The sequence below is a fragment of the Phoca vitulina genome, unplaced genomic scaffold (assembly GCF_004348235.1).
Source record: "Phoca vitulina isolate PV1807 unplaced genomic scaffold, GSC_HSeal_1.0 scaffold2, whole genome shotgun sequence".
NCBI lineage: Eukaryota > Metazoa > Chordata > Mammalia > Carnivora > Phocidae > Phoca > Phoca vitulina.
The window spans coordinates 56,274,639-56,301,619 of record NW_022589705.1 but is presented as its reverse complement, the minus strand read 5'-3'; the positions used below and the strand labels follow the sequence as shown (position 1 = coordinate 56,301,619).

The window sequence follows — 26,981 nt, the reverse complement described above, 5'->3', positions numbered from 1 at the left end:
CTATCAGCACTATTTTTCCAACAGCATTTTCTTACTTTGTGTCTCTGTTACATTTTGGTAATTCTCACAATATTTCAAACTTTTTCACTATATTTGTTATGGTGATCTGTGGTCAGTGATTATGACTCACTAAAGCTCAGATGATGGATAGCATCTTTTAGCAATAGATTATCTTTTAATTAAGGCGTGTACATTTTTTAGACATGGTTCACACTTAATAGACCACACTATAGTGTAAATATAACTTTTATATGAACTGGGAAACCAAAAAATTTGATTCAATTTATTATAACATTTGCTTTGTTGTAGTGGTCTGGAACCCAACCCATGATATCTTTGAGGTGCACCTGGATATCCATTGTGGGATAAATATGGTGAGAGAGAACTACCCTCTGCAGACACAGGACCCTGGCTATGTATATGGTTAAGCCAAAAGGATATCCTGAGAGCAGGGCTCCAGACCAGGGGGAAATGGAAGATAGCAGATTGCTAAGTGGGAGAGGACATTTGGCCCAGGTAGACTGTTTGGTTACACAGTTAAGGAGATGGAAGGAAGTATGATGTGGTAGAAAAAAAAAATTCATGTATTTTAAACAATTTAAGTTCAGTCCTACAGGTATTAGGGGGACACTGACCATGGGCCAGGCCCATGTGCTGGGCATACAAAATGATCAAAGTTTCTACCCCGAAGTAGCTTAGCATTTAATGAGGGAGACCAAAAGTAAATTAGTACAACACTGTGTGATAAGAACATAATACAGGATTGTCCAAAGAAACAGCACTTTTGGGAAAAATCAGCTAACCCTTATGCAAGCCTTGGTTTCTTCATTTCTAAAGTGAATACCAGCTCTATCTTGTAGGGTGAGTATTAGAGCTGGATGGGGTGTACCTAAGTGGATGTGCCTGGCAAAGGAGCTGAGGATGCTCACTGGTCCCTGCTGTCAGTAACTGTATGACCAGACTGGGTGCTGTCAGAATAGAGGAGAAGCAGTACCTGGTCCCTGGAGTCAGAGAGAGCTGAATCTGACTCTTAGTTCTGCCATTTACCCACTTACCCTGTGCAAGTCACATAACTTCTCAAAGCCTTAATTTTTCATCTGGGAAATGGAGAAAAGAGTTTCTATCTCATGGGGTTATTGTGAAGATTGCAGAGAGAACACATGTGAAGCACTTCACCCTCCCTGTCCCCAGTGCCGCATCCTTGGCCTCTCCACTCAAGGGCTCCTGGCTCAAAAAAGCCTTTCCTAATACCAATTCCCTTCCTCTATTTTAAGTGGGCCAGGGTGGTGGTAGCTCCTATTTAAACCTAGAAATTGAGGCTACAAAAAATTTAGAATGAGGGGTGCCTGAGTGGCTCAGTTGTTAAGCGTCTGCCTTCGGCTCAAGTCATGATCCCAGGGTCCTGGGATCAAGCCCCGCATCAGGCTCCCTGCTCCACGGGAAGCCTGCTTCTCTCTCTCCCACTACCCCCTGCTTGTGTTCCCTCTCTCACTGTGTCTCTTTGTCAAATAAATAAATAAAATCTTTTTAAAAGATCTAGAATGATATTTCCTTCCTCTAGGTCATTTATTCATTCAATAGCCTTTTATTGAGTACCTATCATGTCCCAGGCATGGTTCTTTATGTTGGAGATACAGCAATGGACAAAACAGTCAATATCCCTGCCTTCATGGATTCTAGTAGGGTGAAGCAGACAAAACAAGGAAATTTATGTTCTGTCATGCGAGGAGTTAAGTACAATTGAAAAAAGTAGAGCAAGATAAGGGGGCAGGAGAGCTGAAGGTGAAGGTTGGCTTGCCATTTTTCAGAAGATGGTCAGGGAAGGGTTTACTGGTAAGGTGACTTGAGTAGAATCCTGAAGGGAGTGAGGGAGTGAGCCATGCAGTTATCTGAGTAAGAGTATTCTAGGAAAGGGAAGAGCAAATACAGAGACCTTCAGGCAGAGGTGTGCTTGGTCCTTAAAAGAAAAGCAAGGAAGTCAGTGCATCTGGAATAGAGGGAGTGAGAACAGGTTTAACATCTAATTCCAATGTAAAATTCATAGCATAGCTAAGGCTGGTGGCATTTAATTCTTGACTTATTTATACCTAAATCAAGCCACTGAATGACTATCCTAATAGGCAGTGTGTGTGTCTGAGACAAAGAGAGGGTGAAGAGCCTTATTCTGTTTTTGTTTTGTTTCATTTTGTTTTTGGAAGAGCCTTACTCTTTTTAAATGTCACATTACCATGGTTGCAACTTCCCTCTGAAGGGAAAGTAATCAACTAGGAGTTGGTGTTCAAGAGAGGAGCCCTCAATGAAAAGGCTCAACAGAAGATAATAAAATTCTGTCCTGTCTTGTTATATCTACATGTTATTAAATGAAAAATTAAGGCGGAGAGGTAGATTTTGCCAACATTTATGGGAAAAAATCTTACTAGACTTCCCTAAAGATGAAACATCTTTCTCTGCAGGTGGTAACTCCTCTTTTATAGAGGTATGCATGCACAGGTATTTGGCTTGTTAGGAAGTTTGCAGAGAAGCTTGTGTACTGGGTTGGACTAGATAATATGGATTTCTCTTGTTACCCTGAGACTCTCTGACTCTAAGAAAAAGGGTTTCTCAGGAGATGTTATAAGACATGCTCCGGATATTAGGGAGATACACAGGAGAGACAGGTGATCCAGGTTTGGGTAGAGAGGTTCTGGGAAGATGTCCCAGAAGGGATACTATTTGACCATTTTTGATAATCAAAGGAGGTTGGAGGAGGACAGATGCATTCAAGACCAAGGGAATGTCCTGATTAAAGTGAAGAGGCATGCAGTACGATGGCAGAGTTAGATCTGTGGAGGTATTTATATGGCATAGTAGAGAGTGGAAATCAGAGATAAACAAACAAGAAAAAACTGGACATGTAAGAAGGCAGCTGCCATAAAGTATTTACTTGTCATAGGAAGGGACTGGATATTCGTTCTAAAGGTTGTAAGAAGTCACTGAATAGTTCTAAGAAAAAGGAAAGCAGATTTGCATTTGCATTTAAAAATATCCGCATTCTCGCCTAGATCAATTTTTTAAAAATATTTATTTATTTATTTTAGAGAGAGCATGAGTGGTAGGGGGCAGAGGGAGAGAGAGTCCCAAGCAGACTCCATGGCAAGTGCAAAGCCCAATGTGGGCCTTGATCCCACGACCCCAAGATCATGACCTGAGCTGAAACCAAGAGTGGGACACTTAGGGGCGCCTGGGTGGCTCAGTCGGTTAAGTGACTGCCTTCGGCTCGGATCATGATCCCGGAGTTCCAGGATCGAGTCCCATATCGGGCTCCCTGCTCAGCGGGGAATCTGCTTCTCCCTCTGACCCTCCCCTCTCTCGTGCTCTCTCTCTCATTCTCTCTCTCAAATAAATAAAATCTTAAAAAAATTATTAAAAATAAAGAGTGGGACACTTAACTGACTGCACCATCCAGGTGCCCCTCACGTGGATCAAATTTCTAAGGGACCACAGGCGTCATAATTTTTTGTCAGAAGCATCTAACCTGCTAGGCCCAGACAATGCCTTTGTGCATAGGTCTTATTGACCACTGCAGCTCTACTTCCATGGTCAGGACTATAATTTATGAACCCCATGTTCTGTTGGATCTCTTGGTAGATCTAGACCCAGCAGACAATTGGACTTAATATCACATAACTTTGAGGTTTTATGATTGACAAGAACTTCAAGGTAGAGTAACAATTCCACGCCAGTATACCTGATGACCCTGGGGAAATTATTTTACCATCCCTTGCCTCTTAAAACAGATCTATCCATTTCTACATATTAGAGAAGTACCTCTGAATCTCCCTTGTATGCAAGAGGAAACGTGGGCTGGATCATGATTTGCCCCCAACTGCACAGTGAATAAATTGCAGAGCTGAAACTAGAACCCAGAATTCAGGCCTCCCATCTCTACTGCTAGTAAATCTGTAACTTTCTCAAACACCGGTAATTAGCTGGGAAGGAGAGGGTCCTCTCCAGGTCTAAGACCTTGAGATATATGAACCACCCAGCTGAAAGTTCATCTCCCCTCTCTACACACTGCCTCACTCCAGAGAGGCAAATTAGAATACAAAATGTAGACAACTAAAACCACTGGAACTTGTAGGGCTAAGAAAGCATAAAAGGATACAATAATATAATAGTTAGTGATAATAGGAATATATGCCAAAGGTGATGAGGAAAAATTTCCTTTCTAGACTTTGCTTAAGACTTTCCTTCTACCCTTGTTTACAGCCCTTTATCATCAATTTTTTTTTTCCAAAAGGGATATTGTCACTGTCTTATTAGTATCTGTGGGTATGGTTCACTCACAAATTGGAAAGGAGGAGGCAGGTGTTAACCAGGGCCTTTGGTTTTAGCTTCAGATATCCCCTGCACTGTTTCTGAGAATACGATGTAAAACTACCAGGTTAGCACGCTAGGCCTCTCCTGGAAAGAAAAAGTAAGAAAGACTTTTTACCTTATGTTTTCTTTCAACTTGTTTTTCTTCATTTTAAACCTATCCTTTTCTTTCTTGAAGAATTTCCGCAGTCTTTTAAGTGCTTCTTTTCCATCTAAACTAAGAGGAATCAGAGGATATAAATAACATGGCATTTCAGAGAGTACTGGAGATGGACGAGGCTCATTCCAGAACACATCTCACTCCGGGAAGAGACAGGAAATGCCTTATCGACATCTATACTCTTCTTTGTTGAGGTACCAATATGAAATAACACACACCAGTCAGCTATGAAGGGGATTATACTTCAATACAAACGTTCATCCGCCCAAATGGTCTCTATTTTGAGGATACGAAGCAAGGTCTTCCTTTTAGAGAAGGTGACTTTGGGAAGCATAGTTTATAAACTATACTGGAAAAATGTTTTGAAATTCCTGGCTCCTGAAATCTACATCACTGACTTAATTTATTGAATGATGTCACAACAATGGTGGTACATTTACTGCCCAGTTAAGGATTACAATTCTTCCAAATATGCTCTCAGGTTTTTTAGGAGGTAGGGAGAGGGAATGATATACCCACACCATCCCACCCAGTATGGATCCCTACCCTTCCCTTCAACCCTAAACCTTCTTGCTTTTGACCACTGCTGTTTCATTTCCACAATGTGCCGTAATAACTAAACTTGATGAATAATGCCCATTTGAACAAATGTTCCTGATAACATGGAATTCTTAGATATTAAATTAAGCCCAAATCCCAGAGACAGTCTCATTAACTTGCAAAGACATAGGTTAAGTCATAACCATTGATTTCTTCCTGGAAATGCTATGATAGAACTGAAGCAAGTTTTACTGATACTTACTTCTCCTTTCTCACTTATTTCCTAACACAATATTAAGGCCCTCTACTTTGAGAGGTGGACACTTTCTCAAAAGAGGAAGCAATATAATTAAAAATTATAGCATATGATTGTATACAATCACAAGTCTCTTATTCATCACAGTGTAGTATTAAAATATCTTATCTCTACTCTTGATGCAAATCCTCCCTAAGGATGATAGGGTCAAGGGAAGGGGATTGTTTCTTCAACTCTGGTTTTCCTACACTAACAGGAAAGTACCATTAGCTACAAAGCTGAGAAAGAGAGAAACTCACTCTATCTTTGGGTAGTTGCTCTTTGTTTTATAGACCTCTTCATATGCTTCTTCACTATTTTCTTCTGAAATTAAAAAAAAACTATTTTCATTTATTATAATGACAGTAGTTCAGATTCATATTTCATAAGAAATTACTGGATACCTATCAGGTGCTAGGTACAGTTTGATGTCAAGCACAATTTTTTTTTAATAAGCATATGGTAAAAATAATTAAACCTCTATAAAAGTATATACAAAGTGAAAATTCATATTTGCTTCCACCCAATTCCAAGTCTGATCTGATGTAGTAGAAGAAAGCTGGTTTATTAACAGATTCCATCCTTCTACCCTCATCCTTTGCATATTTCATATATAACATTCAGAGTCTACTAAACATCACACACTGTGCTGAATGCTGGGGCAATAATGGAGAACCAAAGCATCCTGAATAATCTTTCCCTTGATAGCATGGCTTTAGCCTAGCCCAACACATGAGCTTAAAGTATACAGATACACTTTGAGGCTACCCTGCAATGGAGGATTTTCAAGTTTAAAATGTGACTCACGCACAGTGAGTTTAGGAGAGTCACTTAATTTCTCCATGCCTTAGTTCCTTTCCATAATGGCATACTAGATTTCATGATCTCTAAGGTTGTTTCACCATCTAAAATTCTGACATTCTAAGGAAGACAAAAGCAACCAGAGCAGCATTTGATTATCCCTCCTCTATTACTTCTTTATCCATGCACATTCAATAAATAGTTTTGGTGTGTCTCACATGTTCCTGGCATTATGCTAGGGGCTAGGAAAAATAGCAAGCATAAAGAAAGTCTAGGAGGGAAGACAGTTATTAATGGAAGAATCACATACATATAAAATTATAACTGTAAAGTGCTGAGAGGGAGAGCCATGGCACTAGGATATTGATGAGACTGTACACCAAGGGGAATATTCCCTGGGGCAATAATGAAGGAGTTGGGATCAGAGGAAACATTAAGAGTCACGTAGGCAAAGGGGCCCAGGGGAGGGAAGAGCACTCCAAAAAGAAGAAGGAGCACATGAGAACACCCTGTGGTGGAGCTTGGCAAGTCAGAGAAGCTAAAAGGCGGTAGGCATGAATGGATCTCAAGGATGAAGACTAAGTATGGTGTGAAAAGTCCTCAGTAGCAGGTAGAGGCAAACCACTCAAGGCTCTAGACCATGTAAGAGTTGATCTTAAACCATGATTGGGATCCATGATTGAGTGTTAAGTAAACAACATTCCTGTAACTTAAGAAAGAAAACAGATGAACATATGGGAAGGGGAAAAGAAACAAAGGAGAGAGGGAAACAAGCCCTACGTGACTCTTCATGATAGAGAACAAACTGAGGGTTAATGGAGGGAGGTGGGTGTGGGAAGGGCTGGAAGGGTGATGGGGATTAAGGAGGGCACTTGTGATGAGCACTGGGTGTTGTATGTAAGTGGTGGACCACCAAATCCTATCCCTGAAACCAATATTGCCCTGTATATTAACTAACAAAATTTGAATTAAAAAAAAACCATTCCTTTAACCAGACCTGCCTTGTGAAGCAGTCAGGAAGGAGGACATTTCACAGTGAAGTTGCTTTATTGCCACAAAAGCCCCATTATTAGCGTCTTCACCTTCATGATTCTAAGTGTATTTGTTAGCACATACCTTGGACCACTTCTCCCACCTAGCTTGTCATCACCTCACCCGATTGGCATTATTAAAAGTATATATAGATAAAAGACACCTTACACTATCAGCCACAGAAGCACTCAGCAATTCCTACCGACAGTTTCAAGTGTCTTCTCATACTTACCATTATCGGAAGCAAATGAGTCAGAGAGGTCTGACTGTGGTCTGCAGGGAGAAATAATGCAAAGACCCTTAGCCTATTGTGTTGTACCTTTAGTCTCACCACAGTCATCTGCAGTCTCACCACACTGCTGAAGGGCTGACATGCACTTACCCCACTCTCCCGGGGTACTCAACATCATCATAGGTCTCCTCTGAGATGGAGTGAGGCTTACAGGCCCCCCTGCCTGGCGCTTCTGTAGTGACCTCCAAGGCCTCCACATACCCACCTGTAAAGAAAACAGAGAAAGTCCTGAAGAATAGCTCATCAACTGCTACCATAAATGCATTCACACATTCCATGACAGTGGAGGCAAGAATAGGAAAGGCAGATTTCATACACTGAAACTGGGTTATAATCTTGGTATGTACGCTTCTTTGGCACCCCACTTCACCTTGCAGAGACTCAGTTATGGTTCTCTGAAGTTGGGACAATAGTAACACCAACTTTTATATGACGGTGGCAAGGATGAATACGTATTTATGAAGAGTGCTAGCCTAGTGACCAGTAACTCTTCTTTTGATGGCTGTTCTCTAATCTCTGACCTCAGATGGTGAGATCCTCCAGGGTACAGCCCTGGAGTTTCTTTTTTTCCCCTAAAGATTTATTTATTTATTTGAGCGAGAGAGAGAGAGAGAGAGCATGGTAGAGGGGCAGAGGAGGAGGGAGAATCTCAAGCAGATTCCCCACTGAGTGCAGAGTCCAATGATGCAGGGCTTGATCCCACGACCCTGAGATCATGACTTGAGTCAAAACCAAGAGTCACACGCTCAACTGACAGAGCCACCCAGGAGACCCTTCTCTCTCTTTAAATCTAGATGACCTTATCCAGTTTTGTGGCATTTTTTCTTCAAATTTCTTAGAAAAGTTGATTGAGCATGTTAACATTTCTTATTTCTTAGTGATGGAATTAGCCAGAAGATGGTGTGCCAGGTTGAAAAATGTACAGGGATTGTTGGCACAAGTAGCGAGTTGCAGGTGCTGCTTTATTTCACAGAGCTGTAAACTTGTCATAACCATAAAATTGCCGCATTTTTATCAGTTGGCGTGGGTTAATATTTCGAGTATGGGTGATTCAGAACCATTTTCACACATGAACTATTAATCAGAAAGAAGAAGTGATACATCTGAGAAATAAGCAATGAGCAAATTGACTTGTGTCAACTAAATGAACCAAGCAACAAGGTTTTATCCCCTGATAAGAAGTCAGTTAGCATGTAGACCCTGAAGTGTCTCAAGCATGTCAGCTCCTTAAGCCATAAAGTGCTGCTTTTCCTTAAGGAGTTACCAGTAAATTTCTCCAGCACAAAGCAGACAGCTGAACACCCAGGTGCTTAATTCCTAGTTCAAGGCATTTTTTTTTTCCTTTCTGACTCCTTCCTTTTGGCTGCAACATATGTAAAAGTTTATGGCTTCTTTTTAAAAACACAGACAACTCCCAAATTTACATCTCTAACTTAGACATTTTTCATGAATTCTAGATACTCCATCAGCCTTCACACCACTCCTATTTGGTTGTCTAAACACATTATGCTCCAAACCAAACTCACACTTTCTCTCTGCAAATCTGCTTTTCCTGAAGTCGGCTCCATCTCAATAAAAAATGGCAACACGTCCTTTCAGTTGTTCAGGTCCCAAACACAAAGACGTCCTTGACTCCCTCCTCTACTTCCAAATTCTATCCTGAATCCAAACGCATCTCAACAAGTCTGCCACGTATGCTCCTCCGAGCTCCAGTCATTTCTCTCACATTAGTGCAACAAGCTCCTAACAGGTCCCTGATTTATCCCTTCGCATTTCTTCTTTCATGACTTCGGCCAGGACGATTCTTTAAATACAATCAGATCATTCTGTTCTTGCGCTCAAAACCTCTCATTCTGAAAAATCTGTCAGAGGAAACGCCAAAGTTCTTGGAATGGTCTACAGAAGCTCCCACACTATCTGGCCCTTGTCATGTCACTGACCTCATCTCCTACACCCTGCTCCAGCCACACAGCCTCCCTGCTATTCTGCCCCCACATCTGGTAGGTTCCTGCCTCAGGATATTTGCATTCCTTCTCCCCTCCCCAGAACATTCTTACCCTAGATACACTTGGCTCTCATCTACTTTACATCTCTGGAGTCACCTATCAACACTTTAAAATTGCAACTCCTACTACCTCCTCTTGCTTTCTTGATTCTCTTTCCTTGCTTTATTTTTTCCCATAACATTTACTACCATAGCATTCCACAGAGTGGATATTTTATCTGTTATATATTTACCATCTGTCTCCTCTGATCAGAATGCAACTTCCATGAGCATAGGGATTTTTGTCAGTTTTGTCTACTGCTATACCCCCAGCACCTAGAATAGAGCCAGGCACATAAAAGGCACTCCAGTATTTTTTAATATTGAATGATTTGAATGCATATGTCTTCTAACTAGAGTGTTTTGCATATTAATATTGTTTACTGATATATTAAATTTTACATCTTCTATCTCATTACATACTTTTTATATGTTCTGTTCCCCCCCCCCGGTCTTCCTCTTTCTTGACTGATATTTTTTCTCTTCATTCTTCTTTGTTTTCTATTTGTTTGGAAGGAATATGTGCTATCTTTTAATAGTTATCCTAGTATGTTTTAAATTTTAATAACATACAGGAAAAAGCACAAATCATAAGAGTATAGCTCAATAGATTTTCCCAAATTGAACATATTCATGTACATGATCAAAAACCTAACACTGCCAGTGCCCCCAAGCCCTTCCCAAGCTCTGTTCTAGTCCTTGTTCCCTCCCACAAGGGGAGCCACCATTGTGCTGCCTAATATCAGAGGTCAATTCTGCTTATTTATGAACTTTATATTAATGGAATAATTCAGAATGTTCTCTTTGGTGTTGCCTACTTCCCTTCAATACTAAGTGACATTCATCTGTGCTGTTGCGTATGGTTGTAATTTGTTCATTCCTGTAACGATTCCATTGTGTGAACATGCTACATTTATCCTTTCTACTTTAGATGGACATGTGGATGGTTTCCAGTTTGAGGTTATTATAAAAAGTTCTGCTATGAACATCTTGTATATGTCTTGGTAAATTGAAGTATGCATTTCTATTGGGTATAAGAATAGGCATGGGGTTGCTAGTCATAGGATATGCATATGCTGGGCTTTAATAGATACTGCCAGACAGTTTTCCAAAGTGATTACCCCAGTTACAGTCCCAGCAGTGTAGGAGAGTTCTAGTTGTTCCATAACTTCACTAAGACTTGATATTTTTAGTGGTTTTTATTTTAGCCATTTGGGTGGGTGTGTAGTGATATCACATTGCAGGTTTCATTTGCATTTCCCCGAGACTTAATGAAGGTGAACAGCTCTTCCATAATGTATTTGCTTTTTGAATATCTTCTTGAGTGAAGTACCTCTTCATGTATTTTCCCAATTTCTCTAAATTTTTTTTCTGATTTTTATATTTTCTGGATACAGTGATGTTTATAGAAGATTTATATATTCCATATCAGAGTCCTTTGTCAAATATATATACAGATCAAGTAACTTCTTCCACTCTGTGCCTTGCTTTTTCACTGGTATCTTTTGATGAATATATATCCTAGCTACTCTCTTTTAAAGCTAGCATAAATTACTATTGTTACTCACAATTAAAAACCTTAGAATGCTTTGAGTTACCTTCCCAAAGTATGTGCTATTAATGATCAATATTTTTTCCCCTCTCCCCAGTTTGATGTTATTGTTTTATTCAGTTGACACTTGCTATTCTTTCTTGCATCCGAAATTCTCTATCTGGGATTATCTTCTTTCTGCCTGAACTACACGCTTTAGAATCTCCTTGAGAAGGTTTCATTTGGTGATTAAAATCTCTCACTTTTTATTTGTCTGAAAATATAATAATTTTCCCTCCATTCCTGACATGCATTTTCACTAGTTATACAATTCTGGATAGACATTCAATATTTTTCAGCAGCACTGTATTCAAGTTACACACTCTTGTTGAGAACTCAGCAATCAGCCTGCTTGTTTCTTTCTGGGTGACTGGCCTTTTCTTTTGTCTGCTTTTAAGATATTTTAAGATATTCTCTTATTCTTCAATATTCTTCCATTTCCTTAAGATATAACTAGGTGTGGAGTTCTTTTATTTATCCTACTTGAGAACTTAAGGGCTTCTGGATCTATAAATTGATACCTTTCAACAATTCTAGAAAATTATCAGGCATTATCTCTATTTTATCCTCCTTCCCACTCTTTCTAGGACCCTTTTGTAGAACGCTGATTTAATGTTATTTTAAGACTTCTTTTATCCTTGAGGATTCTTATCCTCTCTTTCATTCTTTCCTATCATTTCTCCTGTGGAATATATTTTGGATAATTTCTCTAGATTTATCTTCTTGTTCCTTAATTTCTTCACCTGTGTCTAATCTGATGTATAATTCATTCACTGCATTTCTATATCAATTTATCAAATTATTTATCTTTTTCAAATCTGTTTATTCCCTGTTCATATTTTTTTATTTTTTTTAAATTTTATTATGTTATGTCAGTCACAGTACAATACATCATTAGTTTTTGATGTGGTGATCCACGATCCATTGTTTTCATATAACACCCAGTGCTCCATGCAGTACGTGCCCTTCTTAATACCCATCACCAGGCTAACCAATCCCCCCTCCCCCCACCCCTCTAAAACCCTGGTTGTCTTTCAGAGTCCACAGTCTCTCATGGTTCATCTCTCCCTCCAATTCCCCCCCCCCCATTTTTCCCTTCCTTCTCCTAATGTCCTCCATGCTATTCCTTATGTTCCACAAATAAGTGAAACCATATGATAATTGACTTTCTCTGCTTGACTTATTTCACTTAGCATAATCTCCTCCAGTCCCATCCATGTTGATGGAAAAGTAGGGTATTCATCCTTTCTGATGGCTGAGTAATATTCCATTGTATATATGGACCACATCTTCTTTATCCATCTATCTGTTGAAGGGCATCTCGGCTCTTTCCACAGTTTGGCTATTGTGGACATTGCTGCTATGAACATTGGGGTGCATATGGCCCTTCTTTTCACTACATCTGTGTCTTTGGGGTAAATACCCAGAAGTGCAATTGCTGGGTCATAGGGTAGCTCTATTTTTAAATTTTTGAGGAACCTCCACACTGTTTTCCAAAGTGGCTGTACCAACTTGCATTCCCACCAACAGTGTAAGAGGGTTCCCCTTTCTCCACAACCTCTCCAACATTTGTTGTTTCTTTCCCTGTCCATTTTGGCCATTCTAACTGGTGTAAGGTGGTATCTCAATGTGGTTTTGATTTGAATTTCCCTGATGGCTAATGATGATGAACATTTTTTCATGTGTCTGTTAGCCATTTGTATGTCTTCTTCAGAGAAGGGTCTTTTCATATCTTCTGCCCACTTTTTGACTTGATTATTCGTTTTTTGGGTGTTGAGTTTGAGAAGTTCTTTATATATTTTGGATACCAGCCCTTTATCTGTAGTGTCATTTGCAAATATCTTCTCCAATTCTGTGGGTTGCCTCTTTGTTTTGTTGACTGTTTCCTTTGCTGTGCAGAAGCTTTTTATCTTGTTGAAGTCCCAAAAGTTCATTTTTGCTTTTGTTTCACTAGTTTTTGGAGATGTATCTTGAAAGAAGTTGCTGTGGGCGATGTCAAAGAGGTTACTGCCTATGTTCTCCTCTAGGATTTTGATGGATTCCTGTTTCACATTGAGGTCTTTCATCCACTTTGAGTTTATCTTTGTGAATGGTGTTAGAGAATGGTCGAGTTTCATTCTTCTGCATGTGGCTGTCCAATTTTCCCAGCACCATTTATTGAAGAGACTGTCTTTTTTCCATTGCATGTTTTTTCCTGCTTTGTCAAAGATTATTTGACCATAGAGTTGAGGGTCCATATCTGGGCTCTCTATTCTGTTCCATTGGTCTGTATGTCTGTTTTTGTGCCAGTACCATGCTGTCTTGGTGATCACAGCTTTGTAATATAGCTTGAAATCAGGCAACGTGATGCCCCCAGCTTTGTTTTTCTTTTTCAACATTTCCTTGGCGATTCGGGGTCTTTTCTGATTCCATACAAATTTTAGGATTGTTTGTTCCAGCACTTTGAAAAATGTCATTGGAATTTTGATCGGGATGGCGTTGAAGGTATAGATTGCTCTGGGTAGCATAGACATTTTAACAATGTTTATTCTTCCAATCCATGAGCATGGAATATTTTTCCATCTTTTTGTGTCTTCTTCAATTTCTTTCATGAGTGTGAGTGTTCTGTAGTTCCTAGAGTATAGATCCTTTACCTCTTTGGTTAGGTTTATTCCGAGGTATCTTAAAATATATTAAATATTATGTTTTGTGTTTAATAATTCCAATACCTGTACTATCTTGCAGGTTGGCTCCTAAATCTGTTATTTTGCTGGTTTCCAATCACTGTGACTTGTTTGCTTGTGTGTTTAGTAATTTCTGTCTATGAACTGTTAATTTTTAAAAGTATATATTGTTGAATTATTTGAAACCTGGAATAGAAGTTGGTTCCATGAAAGAGGATTTTGTTTGCTTCTACCAGTTGTCTGGGAGGGCTACCAAGCTGATACCACATTAGATTACTTTGGGTTTCTTTTGGACCACACACATTGTAGTGGGGATTTGAACTGCTGATGGACATGAGGATCAGCTTATGGTAATTATTTTTTTTTTCCTTCACCCAGCACCAGGGTCAAAATGGCCAAGTTTCCTTCTGATTACCAGGGCTTATGTTTTGTTAATTTTTTTTTCAACCAAAAGAAGTGATAATTTCATTCATTTTTTCAAGAGGCCTATTTGCATAGGAGGAGTATAGAAAGACACTCTATTGTGTTTTTCTTCTCAAAACTTTGATTTCATGCCAACCCTCCTTGACTAAGCATTTTGTGCTACTCAAACAAGTACTGGAAAGAACTAGTAATGGACTCAGCAACTCCCTTTGTGCTTTAGCAGCATGTACAGATTACTCAGAATAATCCTCTTTGGACTGTTTTCTTCATGGTATAATCCCCAAATCTATAGTGACTCTTCACGGACAGTTCATAATTGCATGAAAATAGCTTTCAGCCCCATATTCAGGGCTCTCCTGTAACTCTTTAATTCACTTCAACTGGTCTTCCTCTCACTTCCATTTTTTTTCTATACTCCAAATTAAATCTACCCACTTCTCATTTTAAGGCATGGTTTTTGATTTTATGCCACCTCTGTGCTTTCTCATGTGTCATTAATATCAAAAATATCTTTCTCCCTTTTTCCATTTATTTTTGAAAAAATTTGTATTGTGTTCAGAATGCTTGAGATCTACCCTTTTAATAACAAATTTATAAGTACACAATATAGCATTTTTAACTATAGGCACAGTCTTATTCATTCTGTGTGGACATAATCCTTTGAGGTCCTGACTTTATACAGAAGTTTCCAATTATGAGCTCACTTGGGGCAGATCCTGGGATATCAGGACCTGTCCTCTGAACATCACACCATCAAAATAGGAGTTCAAGAGATTCAGAGCTCAGCAAAAACCCTTAGGGCAAGAGTAGCTCTGGCACTCACCTTCCAGGGTTCCTGGTTCCTGTGAGTATATGGATGCTTTCTTTTTACATCAGTTCTGTGATACTTTAATACATTTTCCAAAAATTCATTCTTTACTTTTCTTAGTCAAGAGAATTATTCATGTTATCAAATCTACTGTAGTCTCACTGGAGTTGGATTTATTCTTTTATTCCTTTCTTTAACAAAGTTTTGTTGGGGGATCACCAGTGTGCCAGACACTGTGCCAGGTTGCAGAAATACAGAGAAAAATACCAAATGGTCTCTAATCACATGGTGCCCACCGTGTACCATGGGAGACAAACACGTACCCCATGTATTATAACGTAAGGTATGCTATACTTTTTTTAGAGAAGGAAATAAATGAAGAGAACTAACAGTTATTGAGCACTGAAATATACACTTTATATACATTGACAAAGAGCCCTGGAAAATAAGTAGTATTAACCCCATTTGTACATGAAAGTTTGTAAATTTCCTAAGATTATGGGATTAGTATATAGGGGTCCTGGGTCCCAGAAATGCTTAACTGCAAAGCCTAATATGGAGATGGGGTCACTTGGTTGCTGTTTCAGTGCCATGGAAACAGAAAGGAGTGGGGAATTGTGGTCCCTGGAGAGCAGGGAAGAGGAGGATGGATGGAGGTAAGTGAGGCCTCAGAAGAAGTGACTCCTGAGATAGATCTTAAAGGATGCTTAGGACATCAGCAGGTAGCGAATTCCAGACAGAGATCAGGCAAAATTACAGGGGCATTTAAACACATGACGCAGGAAATGCAGAATGCTGCAGAGTATGCAGGGAAGGACCTGTGAGGCAGGGATGTGGCCAACTAGCCCAGAGGCACATTTTAAGGGACCCGGAGTCCATCTTATGATCACTGCGTATTTATTCTTCTCATAACTGTTTTGTAACGTGAAATGTCAATGGTCTGCCATGGTTTATTGGGCTGGAGTGGATATCTGTTTTCTTTGTCTACCCACTACCTATTCCCCTGCCCCCCCAACAGCCCTTTTCTTTCACTTGGGAAATCCTTCAATCTGATATTATGTACTTTTGGTAGAACGGACTCTGCCTGCCGCTCCTGGGGTGAGTTTATGACACAGGCTGAGCCAACCAGAGCATCCTATCCCCCACTTATAATGACTGGTGCAGAGATGACATGTGACCCAGTCAGAGCCAATAAGACCCAGATCTGGGCCTTTTCTCATAACTATTGAGAAGGTAAAAATTTCTAGTTTTCCTCTGGGGTTCCTAAGAGGATAGGGTATAAGCTTGTTACAGCTGGATGCCATATTGCCTCCAAAAGGGTAGGGTTTGTCTGAAAATGGAGCTAAGCCAGGGAGGGAAAAACCAGGAGAAGAAGTAATATTGAGTCCTTGGTATTGTTTGTGTATGTGGACCCCATCACCACCAGACTTTCCTTGAGGTGAGTCTCCTTTTTTTGCTCAACACAATGTGATTACTGTTACCTGTAATCAAGAGTCTTGACTAACATGAAGGTAAAATATAACCTAAATAAAGTCAACTAATGATATCCTAACTATATCATCAGTGTATCGATTATTTTGGCCTACAAAAATCAATAGGAGCTGGTAGATACACAAAGAAAGAAGTAAATATTTGCTGAGTACCTATTATGTGACATACTGTCAGATTTGGCCCTCACAAATCCCCTGTGAGGCCCATAGTATGATCCCTTTTTATCAATGAAGAAATGGAGCTGCAGGAATATGAAGCTATGGCTAATAAGTATTAGAGGTTAGATTTGACCTCTGGTCTTCTCCTTCTAAATCCAGTGCTCTTTACATGACTGCACAACTGCCTGACTAGGGCAAGTTTCCTTGTACATAATAAATGTTCAATAAATATTTATAAAAGAAACTAACATCTTGGACACCCACAACTTTAAAATCATTTGGTGACGGTGAAGAGAACCAGGAAGAAAGGCAACTTACAGTGGCCTAGGGAGTGCCTGGCCAGCTTTGGGTCTTGGGGCCAGGCCTTTGTCTGGACAGTGTCACTCACAGGGCCCTGCTTCCTGGGCAGCATGCTCCTGCCGCCTCCGAGGACTTCCATCACCTGCTTTCTTCCCCGCATTCCTCCACGGGCAGCCCCCTAAACACATGCAACAGGGAGAGTGCTGTAGAGCTCGGACTTACCTGCTCCGTTTGCCGCTTACTTCTGTTCTGTTCTTCAGTCATTCACGCTTCACGGAGAGCAATGATTTAGTGTGGTACTGAATGCAGTCTCCCTAGACTAAGTTTCACAAGGATGCACACAAAGTCTTTGGCTCGCCTCTGAATGGCCACCGAATGACAAGCGCAGAGGCAGCCCCACAGAAGGCAGCCAGCATGTAACAGAGCACTGCCTACAGAGCAGGTTCTTCATATATCTGATCTCACCTCACCTCCATGACACCCCATTGGGAAAATATCATTGATCCACGTGATAAAGAGTTTTGAAAGGTTAAATAAAGGACCTCCAAATCCTCTGGTCTCACAGCCAGTGGTCTACCAAGGCAGGACTTGAGCCCTGTGCTCTTGACCACCAAGCGATGCTGTGTTCCTTTCGCCTCACATTTCATCTCTCCCCTGGCCATTCTTCTGTTCCTCCTCACTTCCTTTCCCACTCCCTCCCTGCAGTGTTTGTCAGACACGAATGCTGAGGTCCAGAGATAGAGAGACAGCATGGGCACGGCGGCCTACACACTGATCACAGAGACGTTACACACAAATATTAAGATACAATGTGGCAAGAACCATTTGCAGTTGTGTTGTTCACTGAGACAGAAACCGAGGAGGGGAGGTCAGTTCTCTCGACTGGGAGACAGGGTGGAGGAAGACTTCCAAAGCAGGTCTTACTAAAGAGTATTTTAAAATGTAAGGACTCTTCCTTGACTGAGGGGATGAAGGAGTACCTGGCGGATAAATCAGCATGAGCAAAGGCATGCGTATCTGGAGAAATGTTAGGGTCCTCAGACAGGTGTACGGAGGCTGATGCTGAGGGAAGACTGGAAGGGACAGAGAAAAAAGACGAGGTGAGAAAGATGTGACAGAATGAGGCTGAGTAATGCAGGGTCATGCATGCAAGTTTCAATGTGGGCCTCACTGAGCCCCAGGCAGCAATCTGAGCAGATGTTCATTTCAGAAAGATCTGGATGGATTGCCAGGAATAGACACTGGAAACCAAGGAGCATTACAGCCTTTCTGGCCATTTATCAGATGACAACGGGAGAGGAGATTACTGTACTTTGGACGTCAAGTAGACAGGAGAGTTGACTATGACAACACATCTGAAAGTACTTGGAAGAAGCTGAAGTACTTAACAGATATAAAGTATGGGATTTCCTGAGTTCTTGGTGGGGTCTGGGCAAACTGAAAGGAGAATATAAGGAGGGGCATTCTTTCAAGTCACACAGCCAAGAATGAATTTTTTAATGGGGAAAAATGACAAAAATAAGTCAGAGTTTCCCACAAATGCAGTGACTACCTTCCTTCACCATGGCCCCTAATAAGGCAGTGCATGGGTTCCCCTTGGCCTGTCCTTGGGAATGCTTCCTAGGGTCAGTTTGAATCACAGGGGATTCTGTATCTACTGACTTACCATTTACATCTGACTCCAATCAGCACTGCTCAGCTACATTGCCCACCACATTTACCTAACATAATCTAAGTCACTTTTAAACAAGTTCCAAAACTCAAATCCACACCACAAAAGCAGGAATATGTCCCTTTGGTGGTAGCCTGACCCCATACCTGGCTCTTATCAAACGGCCAGCACTGATAGAGAACATATCACTGCTTTGGCTCTTTCATGGTCAATATCCCTAACCAATATCCCTAACCATGATCCCCCATTGTCTTTCTCATGCTCCTGATTAACCCCTTTCTGATCTCTGGCCTCATCACCCACTTATGGCCTCGTCCTCCCTCTGGCCTCGGCATGTAATGCCACTTCCCTAACTCTGGTCCCTTTCTTTCACAATTAGTGACTTACTTCTTCCTTGAATGATACTGCTTGGTGATCCTCTATAAACACACAACCTGATCCATCCTGGCCTCTGGGCCTACCCACCAGGTCCGGCCCATGCCACCACCAACCTGTTTGATTTACCTGAGCCCTGCAGATGGGACTGGAACAATCTGATACTCTAAGATAGGCACATCTCAAATAGGTTTTTAGAATGTTCTGAGCAGACCACTCTAGCTGTCTGAAGGGGACAGTGTCAATTGGATATGAATACACACACATATAGTATTTACCAATAAGTAATAATTAAGAATACATTTTTATGGTATTTTATGGTTTACATAGCACTTTCACACACATTATCTTATCATCACAAGACAGAATCAGGGTGGGACTGGGTATGGTAATTGGGTAGGGATTATTTATTCTTCTCTTACAGATGAAATGACTGAGCTCAGAGAATAAGTCGTTTCTAAGCAGGGCCTTCTAGCACACACCTTAAGGAGGCCCTCCCTCCGGGGTCGTTCATTTGCAGGGTACAGCCCCCGAATGAGTGTCTATGTTTTGCCCTCTGGATGCCTTGCTGAACTCACACTAGTCCCAGCCCCACTCCTAAGGCCTGCTTCATGGCTAATAAGTAGAAAACCTGAGGCTAGAGCTCAGTGTTACTGTCAAGTTCCTTTCTTTGAGAAAACACCCAACAGCCACAGGGTCTTCTGACTCTGTGTCTGGAGAGCTGCTGTCTCAGCCTCTAAAAGTTCACTCCATGAACTACTCCTATGACATGCCTGAACTCTACTGTTTGGCCTGGAACCCTAGAACACTGATACCTTGAAGAGATGGCTTGAAGGTAGATCCTTTTCTGGTTTTTGAGGTTCCAATTCACATGGCTCTTTTTCCTTCTCCTTTTTATCTTCATCTTCATCTTCATGTTTAGGGCTTAGATGTGAAGAGATACCAGGGGAAAAGTGAGGTTTAGAGTGTTTAGATCATAGTGTACCACCCAATCCTAAATGAAATGAATGGAAAAAGTGAATGTAAAAAACACGAATAATCCCCCACCTCTCTCCACCTTCTTCTAAGATGAGGATCAGGTCACCCATTAGATCATTTCACTGAGTTTCTACCTGCTCCAATCAATGCCAGAACGAATCTCTGCTTAAAATCTCCTAGGAACTCCCCATTGCCTGTAGGATAAAATCTAAGCCTATAGTGATCTGGCCGAAACCTTTCTTTCCAACCCCATCTACTTCTGCTCCTTCCCTCCATTTTTGCTCTAGACTCTCACATTCCCCAAACCAACGATCCTAGTTCGAGCAACTCTCCCTTTTTAGTTGTTATTTCCCTTGACAGACATGCCCTCCGCATCTTGCTGGAAAACATCACACCCTTCTCAATTTGCTGAATCATCTTACTTCTGAGAATCCTTCCTTGATTCTCCCAGTCATACCTTCTTATCCGCTGCCCCAATACTTTGTCCTTCTATCTTGTATTCTAAAGCACTGTCTATGGATCTGCCTCCAGTTCCTCCACTTTGCCTTGTAAATGAACAATCAAGTTATAAGGAGGCAGAGCTCTGCTATTTCTCGATATATCCCCAGCACTAATGCTGTGTAATCTAGAGAAGCAATAGCACGGGGCGTGGCACAGGGCGGTAAGGTACTTAGCCAGGCTTCCCTACAGAAATGAAGGACTGCCGTGCACCGCAGTATACAGACAGCAGCTGCACTGGAGGGAGTAGGAGAGAGAGATGCAAGGTGGACAGTGTCATGAAAAACCTGAGAACCAAGGACAGAATGCTGGGGAACCATCAACCCCCAAATGAAGACTTCTGTTCTGGCACAGTGAACTAGATTTACAACCACATTCATACAGAAGGCAGAAAAAGAAGAGCCCTCAAAGAAACTCAGAAGAGGGGGTCATCAAGGGAGGAAAGCACCAGAGACAGTACTGTTCTGAAAGACAATGGAAAGAGTTGTCAGGAGTTTCATTCACTCATCTAATTACTGAGCACCGTGCCCCCCATTAAGGCCATCTGCTAGTTCCATGATGATCGGGAGCGGTGAGGGAGGGCTGGCTTCTAATCCCCACTATATATCCCTCTTTCTGCAAGTCTACGATTAACCTTTCTAAAAAAAATCAAATTTTCTCATTTATAAATGAAAGGTCACAATGCCAATCTCCATGGTTGCCATGAGAATGAAATGTGAGAAAAATGTTGAAAGCCTAGCATTGTTCAGAGCATATAAAGGACCTGCAGTAATTGGGGTCCTTGTCTTCATGGAAGCATTTGCTGTGTTAGAATTACCCAATTCTTATTTCTCATTGCACACTGTTGGTATTTCTCCTAAAACATAGCTGCCTTGTTGATGTACATGCCCTTGGTAATCCATCTTGCCCCTCAGGTCTTGTCCAGTAGTTTCTATATAGCTGGATCTCCATAACAATTATCAAATTAAACTCAATATGGTGACTTCTAGGAATACTATGAGGGGATGGGGTACGTTATCTCTGCTTTGAAACTCTTTTGTGGCTCCGCCCTGACCTAGAGTATAAAGTATAAATCTGTGCTGTCAACTGTGGCCACTGTACATGTGTGGCTATTGTGCATTTGAAATATATCTGGTCCAAATTGAGCTGTAAGTATAAAACATACTTGGATTTTGAAGAATTATGAAAAAAAAAAAGACTATAAAATACACCAGTAACAGTTATTATATTGATTACATGTCAAAATGATAATATTTTGGATATACTGGGATTAATAAAATATATTATAATTTTACCTGTTTCTTTTTACTTTTTAACATTTGGCTACTAGAAAAATTTTAAATGACATCTATGGTTTGCCTTATAGTTCCATTGGACAGGGCTGGTCTAAATGGTAAATTAGGCCTGGAACATACATTCTGACATTTTCACCTGGCCAATTCCTACAGGTCTTTCAAGATTGAACTCAGTTGTCAGCTCTTCAAGAAAGTATGCCCAGAGTCTCATCTCTGTGTTCCTACAACTACTTAGCAGTGATTATATTATATTGTAACTTCCTACTGAGACGGTCATTTCCCCCTCCAAATAGCCCCTTACCCCCAACCATTCTGGCCTCCACGCCCATCTTGAACCAAGGGAAGAGAATATATTCTATTCATTTTTGTATCTCAGAATCTAGCAGCATCTGAACAGAGTAAAAGCTCAATAAACAATGAATTAATCATGTGACATGGGCCTCCCAAGTGCCAAGCACCATGCTAGATGCCGGAGGGTAATTATGGGGGGCATGAATCGAGGCAGGCCAGAACTCAAGGAGAGAGATGAAACAGGCTTCCCCCATGACCCAGTGCTTGTGTGTTTAGCCTCCGCCAGGGAATTTTGATACTTGCTTCTCCAGACCTCACCGACCATGTTTACTCTAATGCATTAAAAGTAACTCCAGGGGAAGAATGATAGACACAGACTCTGAAGAGGTGGGTCAGAGCACAGCCTTGCCAAGGTCCTGGTTTGGACCCAGAAGTATGAGCGGTATCAGGAACACCAAGAACAAGAAAACACAGGCCCTTCTCACAAGGAGCTCACACACAAGAAGGGGTGAAGAGAAGGAGAGTGAGGATGAACTGGCATGTTAGCAAACCAATGACACACAGTGATGTTAGTGCAAACTTGTGAACCTTACAGGGAGGAGCCTGGCTACTTCTCTCTGAAGGAGGGGACTTAGGAAGGCTTCTTATAGGTGGGAATTTTGAAGGTCAGTAGATGTTTACCAGATCGTTAGGTTGGGATGAATTAATGAATTAAGGCAGCAAAGGCACAGAGATTTGAAACAGCATGGTGCATTTTGGAAACTAAGTTCTTTGGCAGTCACATGATGGTTATATGCCCAGTTGACTGTGTGATTCCCACAGTCCAGGAGCCCCTGAGGGTAGTGGCCAGGTCTCCATCACTGCTACCGGCCCAGTGGTTAGCAAGTGGCTGGCCATGCTGGAGACTCAGTAAGTGTTTACTGATGAGTGTGGTCTGGGCTGGAACAAGGCAGGAGGGAAAGGCCGGGCAGGACCCCTGAGTACCTTCTCTGCACCAGGCACCTTATGAGGTGCTGGGGAAGCTGAACCGGGGCAGTCTCTGCAAGCATAGCTGACCCATCGAGGTAAACTAGTTCATTCATCAGAGGGCTGGTGGTTGGATTAATGCTTTTCCATTTGAAGATAAAACTCACCTAAGTTCTTGATGGAGACCATTCTTCCAAGGCTGAAAGTAAAGAGGGAAATGGTCATTTTCATAAACCAATCCAAACCATGCCTTTGTTGTATGATTACAGATCTTTAGAGACTTGACCAAAAGACCAGGCAGGTGAGGTCTCGGCATGGAGCAAAGGTGGACACTGACAACAGAAACTTCCAGGAATCCTGGCTGGTGGAAATGAAGGTCAGTGGGAAAGGAAGAGAAGCATTCCCCATGTGACAGTGCATGCCAGAGGGAATGTATCATCTGACTTAGAATAATAAATTGTCCTCTGCATGCTTTTCCAGGAATGCGCCTGTAGAATAAAGCTTTCCCATCATTTGGGGGAAATACGCACTTGTGATATCGGAGCAATGTTTCAGCGGGCAGAAGTAGTGACACAAGTCATGCTGGGAACTCTCCCGGGCTGGCTGTGCACCCCCTGATCCAAAATTCGCTCATATAATCTAGATTTGGCTCCGTTAAGATTATGTCCCAATGACTACAATGTAGCTCATTTATTCAGTTGTCACCAAGATCTGATTCATTCATTATTTTGAATCTAGACAAGAATGCTGAAGAAAACAGAAAATAGCTAAGCCTTGAAAATGCTGCTCCCAAGACCAGCCTAAAAGCTCATTTGCCCTCCTATGAGGAGAGCCCCGCAGGCCTTCATTCAGGGACGACCGGTTTTTATTTTCCGTATAATTCTAACAACCTGGATGGTAGAGTGACAAGTCAGATGGACCTCGGCTACATTATTTACGGGTGGCTGAGCCTCTCTGAGCCCCCGGTCCTGCCCTGTAAAATGCAAGCAGTGAAACTAGCTCACCGGGGAGCAGGGAGGAGGAAGCGCTCCCACGTTTGCACAAATGCCGGACACAAAACAAGGACCTGGTACAGGCTTTTCCGCGTGACAGACTCCCTGCTAGATGCAAAGATATTGACAGAGAAAGCAGAACTGTCAGAGAACAGAAAACAATGACGGCAAACAGACTTGGGATTTCGTGGGAAGACAACTAGCTCTGAACACCTAACAGGGGACTAAAATCATCATCATTTTTTTTTGTTTTTTAAGATTTAGCACAAGCAGGGGGAGGGGCAGAGGCAGAGGGAGCAGCAGGCTCCCTGCTGAGCAGAGAGCCCGACGCGGGGCTCAATCCCAGGACCCTGGGATTATGACCTGACCTAAGGCAGATGCTTAACCGACTGAGCCACCCAGGTGTCCCAAGGGACTAAGAGCATTTTATAAAGAAGAGTGTGAACTGCAGCCATTCAATCCCTTACATTCCGGAGGATTCCATGTTATGAAGACAGGGTGAGATCAGATTCCACCCACCCAAACAAGAATACTGAGATGAACACAATACATGTCTGAAAGTTAAGATTTTAAAGTTAAAAATACAGGGCGCCTGGGTGATGTAGTCAGCTAAGCATCCCACTCTTTATTTTGGCTCAGGTTGTGATCTCAGGGTTGTGGGATCGAGTCCCGTGTCAGCCTCTGAGCTCAGCACAGAGTCTGCTGGAGATTCTCTCTCTCTCCCTCTGTTCCTCCCCGTCATCTCTCTCTCTCTAATAAATAAATCTTTTTAAAAGAAGTTAAAAATACTTTAATGCTTTTTTTCTTTTAAATGAGATAAACTCTAGTTATTTACAGAGTTCACTTGTGCAGAAAAGTTTATTATTTTGGAGATATTGCCGGATAATTGAAGCATTTTAATAGAATGTTTCTACTCTTGTTAATAAGAATAATCATTTGTAGTTTTCTAGCTAGAAAGTGTAGCTAGAACAGTCCTTTCTAGTAGGTGTAAGAAAACAAGCAGAAAGATGAAAGGTCTTGACTAAACGAACCCGGTGAGGAAAGAGTGAACCTTCACTGGTACAGTTACAACACGAGGCGAGCACCTCGTGCGCCAGGCGCTGTACTGGGCGCTTAGCTACTTTTGAGTTCTCTCAGCAATTCAGTGAAACAAGTATGAACCCCCTTATTTACTGAGCGTCTACTACAGCAGATGTGGTCACCACAGGGCATCTGCTTCCTGCCCTCATGGAGAATACACCATTTTCCAGAAGACACAGCTGGAGCCCAGAGAGGTAAGATGCCTGGGAGACATGCAGGCGTTTACTATCGAATGGTTTCTCTGAGTTTACCTGACTCTCGTTCCCACAATGACCCCAGACGTGGGTACTTCCATTATCTCTATTTTACAGGTGAGGAAATGGAGGTTCGCGACCACACGGGCAGGTGCTGGGACTGAGGCCAGCAGGGACTCTGCTTGGGCCCTAACCAAGTTGCTTCAAGGTGGCACCTCGCACCATGCCCACCAGGAGCCAGAAAATGCGCCTTCAAAGAGCTGGTCATCCTCCCGAAAGTGCAGGAGATACAAATTTGGCACAGCACTCCTCTCTCTGGAGGGACCGTTATTAACGGCCAGCTAATGCTGGCCGCCATAGATAACGGGCCGGGAGTGGATGAGGGCCAGCTTCTCCCTCCTCCCCACACCCCCTTTTCTATCTCTGTTATTACAGGAGATAGAATCTTAGCAGCTGGAGCCTTGGAAAAGCCTCAGGAATCGGGAGAAAATGGAAAACAAAGACCTTTCTCCTTGCTCATAAAAGAAACCCCTTTACAGTCAATTCTGTATACGTGTTATAGTTATAAAGTTGGTAGAAAGAGGAAACAATACCTTTCGGGGTTCTTCAATTTCGACTTCGTAAGTTGCTAAAATAAATATGAAAAAAAAATGATATCAGAGGCAGTTTATTCACCGTTTCTTACAGCACCCAGGATTTAAGCAACTATGAGGGATGGCAGAGTTCAGTTTTCTCAGCCTCCAGAACATGGATCTGTGTGAGGCTTTGTCCCGGTGGTCTGGGGAATTCCCGGGCTTTAATCTCTGTGGGGATTTCCAGGATGGAATGTATGGTCAGTGAAAACACGTGAAACAATTTTCACTTTCCTGTTTCGGTAAATAGATATATACTACATGCTTAAGAGACAGCACTGAAATTTAGTGGTTGCAATCAGAAGGGGAACGTGAAAGGGAAGGGAAAGGAAAAAAGCCCCCCTCCAAAAAAATAAAAAGGCTAGATCCCACTTCAACAAAATGAACTCCATAGCACGCTTGTAAGTGTTTTATTCCTTGACTGTTGTTTCCCTAGCACAGCTTGAAAAGAGGAGACTGGCCACCAACCGAGGTTTGAATTCCTTTTGATTTTTTTCTGATCGTTCTGTGGATTTTACTGAACGATGTGATGCCAACCTTAATTATTAACAAACACAAGTAGTGGCAAGAATGTGGGCTCAGAGCCCAGTTCTGCCGCTTCCTACCTGTGGGATTGCGGACAAATTACTTCATTTCCTTGAGTCTCAGTTTGCTCACTTGAGAAATGCAGTCAATTAGTACCTGCCTTACACAGTTAATGGGGAGATTAAAGGAGATGATGTAAAAAATGGGACATGCCTAGCAGAGCACCAGATATTGTACAGAAAGTGATGGGTTTTTGATAAAATTGATTATTTTTCTTTGCTGAAATGTCATCTCTAGAAGTTCCCCCTACTGTTAATAAATATCCATGCATAATAAGTAGGACTCCCCCTGTTTTTCTTCTCTTTCTTGCTGCTAGGGTCCTGAGGCTTTAGTTTAGAAAAGTGAGCAAAAAACATGTTGCATTTTTTTTTTTTTTTAATTAGGCTCCATGCCCAGTAAGGAGCCCAGTGCGGGGTTTCAACTCATGACCCTGAGATCAAGATCTGAGCTGAGACCAAGAGTCGGATGC

General features: G+C 41.7%; 1 protein-coding gene across 1 annotated transcript in view; it reads right to left on the bottom strand.

Moving 5' to 3' along the window:
- The window catches only part of FYB2 (FYN binding protein 2), a 94,029-nt gene that overhangs the window by 19,687 nt on the left and 47,361 nt on the right, over window positions 1-26,981 (bottom strand). Inside the window, 8 exon segments of the mRNA XM_032428102.1 lie at window positions 4,475-4,573; window positions 5,612-5,672; window positions 7,417-7,457; window positions 7,567-7,681; window positions 16,973-17,099; window positions 19,781-19,911; window positions 25,661-25,694; window positions 25,889-25,923. Coding sequence (XP_032283993.1) covers window positions 4,475-4,573; window positions 5,612-5,672; window positions 7,417-7,457; window positions 7,567-7,681; window positions 16,973-17,099; window positions 19,781-19,911; window positions 25,661-25,694; window positions 25,889-25,923 — 643 coding nt within the window.